At 44.2% G+C, this 5,000-nt stretch overlaps 1 protein-coding gene across 1 annotated transcript; it reads left to right on the top strand.

The window, feature by feature from the left end:
• The first annotated feature begins 2,227 nt into the window (after positions 1-2,227).
• On the top strand, positions 2,228-2,611 carry LOC138864409 (uncharacterized). The gene has a single exon (XM_070131512.1). The coding sequence runs from the start codon at positions 2,228-2,230 to the stop codon at positions 2,609-2,611; it is 384 nt and encodes a 127-aa protein (XP_069987613.1).
• The last annotated feature ends 2,389 nt before the right edge of the window (positions 2,612-5,000 follow it).

Genomic DNA, 5,000 nt, shown 5'->3' with positions numbered 1-5,000 from the left:
CACTCTCCAGCCTCTTAACCCCATTCACACAACCTGGGGTCATGCCCGGTCGTAAATCTCGAGACCAACTAACCATCATATCTGCCAATGTCCGAGGACTTCTTACGAACATCGGGGACCTCGTGAACAGTCACGTGATTCCTCGCACCCTGGACATCGTAGCAACAGTTGAAACTTTTATGAACGAGTCAGTCCCTGACAACTTTGGGCACATGAAAGGATACACGAGGTGGCATCGACGCGACAGGACACACGGGACCTTTGGTGGTGTTGCTGTCTCTTTTCACAAGAGCCTGTCGGTCCAACCACTTGATGTCGTTCTCCCAAGTCACCTGGAGATTATGTTCTTCAAGATATGGGCTCAACACCAGACAGTCTTGCTGTGTGTATGTTACCGCCCACAATGGCAGGGTAGTGAGCCCATTGTGTTCCTGCAAACTCACCTTGATGAGCTGCTGCAGCTACACACTTGCAACCATGTTGTCATCGTTGGGGACATGAACCAACACCTGGTTGCAAGATCCTTCGAAGAACTCCTCACAGTCCATGGCCTCTTCAATCACGTTGACTTCCCCACCCACATCTCCGGCTCATCTCTTGATCCTGTCGTCAGTGACCTACCGGACAGCGTCGTCACCTGCTCTCCACTCAGTGCCGTGGGATCGTCAGCTCACATGACTTTGATTCAGGTCACACCTCAGAGGGATGCTGCTGTTACACGCACTAACTGGCTGTGGGGCAAAGCAGACTGGAAAGGTCTCTGCAACGCACTACAACAAACGCCCTGGAACAGCATCCTCATAGAAGTCAACAATCAAGTGCACACACTCACACACACTCTGCTCAAGCACCAAGAACAACACGTCCCCTGCCACTCCTACACTGTCAAGCCCCTCGACCAGCCCTGGTTTGGTTACCAGTGTAGAATGGCAGCTGAAGAAAAGAGTCGTGCCTGGCGACTCTACTCACGCTCTTCTACCCACGCTAACAAGGAGCGCTATAGACGCGCTTGTGCAGCCATGCGACAAGTTCAGCAATGGGCTCAACGACGCTGGCAAGATCTTAAAGCCAAACTCAGGGGTCGTTCAGTGGGTAGCAAGACCTGGTGGACCACACTCAAGCAGCATCAAGGCCTGGCACCAGATGATGATGTACCACCACTACAAAAGCCTGATGGTACAGTGGCCACCAAAAATAAGGACAAGGCTGAGATACTCGCATCTTTTTTCTCTAACAAGATGTCAGTACCTGACCCTGAGCGCTCGACTCCATATGTGCCAATCCTCACAAATGCGAGCGCTTCTACCATCACTATCACTACCGAGGATGTGCGGCAACGACTGTCACAAGTTGACACTAACAAGGCTTTGGGCCCAGACAATATAAGCCCTCACATTCTTAAGCGCTGTGCATCTCAGCTGGCAACGCCCCTTACTTCCATCTTCCAGCAATGCATCATCACTGGAGTGTGGCCCATTCTCTGGTCGGGCGCGAGAGTGGTAGCAATCCACAAGAAGGGAAAGAGGACTGATCCCAAGAACTATAGGCCTATCTCCCTTCTCTCAGTTCTTGGTAAAGTACTTGAAGCCATCATAGCAGACAAAATATCATGCTTTCTCACCTCACACCATCTCCTCAATAACAAAGTCAGGTCAGCTGCAGACCTGCTGCTTCAACTATCCACCGCCTGGCAAAAGTCCCTAGATCAAGGAAAGGACACCTTCATCATTGCTCTCGACATAGCAGGAGCATTTGACAGGGTGTGGCATCGCGGCCTCATCACCAAGCTAAACAGCTTGGGTATCCGCGGTCATCTGCTCCATCTGCTACAAGACTACCTGCAGGGCAGATTCCTCAGAGTGGTCATGAACGGGCAGACATCTGATGAACATTCCATCCACGCCAGTGTACCACAGGGTAGCGTTCTCGGCCCTCTCCTCTGGAATGTCTTTTTTAACGACTTGCTGCAGCTCATTCCAGAGGCATATGCATACGCCGATGACTGCACCCTGACATTCCCCTGCGACAGTAGTGACCACCGCGCGACTGTCGCACATATCAACCAGGTCCTACAAACCATCGTCGTATGGGAGCGCCGATGGCAAGTGGATCTCGCTCCCGAGAAGACTCCCGAAGACACAGTCCCCTCGACACTCCCATCCCTACTATTTTGCTTGATGGGAGGGCGCTGCCCCTGCAGGCTTCCATCTCCATACTGGGCGTGGAAATGAACAGCGCCCTGACCTTCACTGGCCACGTCAAGACCATAGCCAGGAAAGCCGCCTGGAAACTTAATTGTGTCCGGCGGATAGCACATCTTCTCGATTCCCAGGGAATCTGCACCTTATATGCAGCTCAAGTCCGCTCCCTCATGGAGTATGCCAATCTCACCTGGTCACCCTGCCCCCCTTCATATTTAGGCCTTCTTGACAAGATTCAGCAAAGGGCACAACGCTTGATATGTCTGAAGGCCCCGCTAGACCAGTCGTCTCCCCTCATGCAGCCCCTACAGCAACGTCGTGATGTGGCAGGTCTGTGTGTCATCTACAAGACTCACAAGCAGAGCGCCCCGCACCTGACTGTACTCCGCCAGCCCTGGTCTCAACCATAAGGCCACGCCACCCGCGTTGCCGCCACCGGGGATGACCAACTCGTCGTCCCTTTCGCCAGGACGGAGACCTTCCTCCGCTCCTTCCTTCCGCGCTACACACGAATGTGGAACCACCTAGTACAGCAGACTCAGCTTCACCGCGCCACCTCATTACACACCTTTAAGTCTGCTGTAAATGCTTGGATTAAACAACCATAAAATGTAAAAAGATTTGTAGAATGTATATACGTGTATGCGTATTTGGGTATTTGGGATGTCTTAGTTTCAATTAGTGAATTTTCATGTCAAAGATAGTTCTCAGTAGTCCTACTGAAACTCCTGACTGAGAAATGTATATAAAAGAAATCAAAGTAAAAAAAAAAAAAAAAAAAAAGAGAGAGAGAGAAAGAGAAAGAGAGAGATAGAGATAGATACATAGGTATGTATACATATACTGTAAATATATATATATATATATATATATATATATATATATATATATATATATATATATATATATATATATATATATACACACACACATTATATGTATATATACATATAATGTACGATATGATATATGTACATATATATATATATATATATATATATATATATATATATATATATATATATATATGCATATATGTATATATATATATATCGAAATCTCGATAAAATAGATATAATATTAGATTTCTGTTATAATTGAGGTCGTCGCCACCACCACTGTTTTCTTAGAAAACGACTTTCTTCAAAAGGGCAAAAGATAAGTTTAACAAAACTTTCTCTAATTCCTCTCCGCCGGCAACACCGCAAGCAGGAGCGCGCTCAATCGCCCAATTAATTACGGAGTCTTTAACTAGATTAAGATCCTTTTCAGGGTCGGAGAGAAGGCTAGTTTTAGATGTTACAGTAGACTTAACTACGAAACAAATAAAATCTACAACAAATCTATTCAATAAACTACTATATCGTGAGCTCTCCATTAATCACAAACCCAACTACACTAAGGTATCAATTATATACAATGAGGCCTAAATATCTAAAACTCGAACGTAACACTCAAATGGTAACACTCGCTCGCGAATCAGCTGACAGGCTTCACTTCACTTTCCTTCCTTTCACTTCACTTCACTTTATGTCACTATACGAATGAGAAAAAAAAACATTTAAACAAGTAAACGTAATATACATATACTATACATTAAATGAAAAAGCGTTATCTAGGACTGAAATGAAATAATAATGAATCAAGCACAACTAAAACTAAACAGGCTATTGATATGCCTCGCAGTATCACAGGCCTGTAAGAGAATACATATAGTTAACATATAAAACATCAATTATAAGCAAAAGAGTAATTAAACTAATGCTAAAAAATGAAATATATATATATCAACTTGAAAAATTATATGTCTATGCATATATATCAAAATATAGTTATAACAATTACTACTAGTACATTAATTTTAAGCAATATATATACTACTACTGCTAAACTTAAGCATAAAAAAACAAACGAAATATGGGATACACTGCTTATGTACAACTTCAGGAATCACAAACTCAAAGCTGCTACGCCCCGCGCCGCCTGAAACCCCATTAAAAGATTAATGGCTATCCTCCGAGGTTCGCCTTGTCTTCTGCACAACTCCCACCCTGTGAGGCACATACACTCAATCAGTCACAAAAAGCATCCCAGTGGCAGCACATGACAGAGGTCAAGACATGGAAATCGCAGCTGCCGCCACTTTCGAAATCTAAATAAAATCGATATGATATTAGATTTCTGTTATAATTGAGGTCGCCGCCACCACCAGTTTTCTTAGAAAACAGGGAAAATATGTCCTTCAGGTTAATTAATTATTTAAAATCATAATTCCTGTAATGAAGGGATTAAAGAAACTAAAATATTGAAATTTCTTGCTTTTACTATTTTTATAAATTTACATGAAATATTTAAAAATCATTAATGCAAGTTCAATATATGTTACAAAGCTTACTAAAATTACGTATATTCAAAATTATGAAGCACTGGAAAGATCTTATTAAATGGTTGGTATATGTGGCAGACCCTGCTTACCAAAATGACCACAAAGGGCACGCAGACCATGACTGCTTTCTCAGATCAATCTCTAATCACGTCCCACGGAAAAGTGCGGCCGACCCCGGGTCAACCTTCACGATCTCTCACTCCGGGTGCATGCCCAGCATCACGTGATCACTCGTACGATGTCCAGTCATCACGGTATTTTCCACTGTGGCCATGCCCACGTGATTTTCCTTTTGCATTATTAAATGTGGAAGATTCCTGAACTTCCACATTCCTCCCTCCCCAGCAACAGCCTGTCCCCAGGATGCTGTTAAACGTTTTGTCACAGATATTTACACACGCAGTAACCCTGCA

Source organism: Penaeus vannamei, chromosome 16 (assembly GCF_042767895.1).
Source record: "Penaeus vannamei isolate JL-2024 chromosome 16, ASM4276789v1, whole genome shotgun sequence".
NCBI classification, from domain to species: domain Eukaryota; kingdom Metazoa; phylum Arthropoda; class Malacostraca; order Decapoda; family Penaeidae; genus Penaeus; species Penaeus vannamei.
Note: the sequence above shows the minus strand (reverse complement) of the source record. Positions and strands in the feature narration are given on the sequence as shown.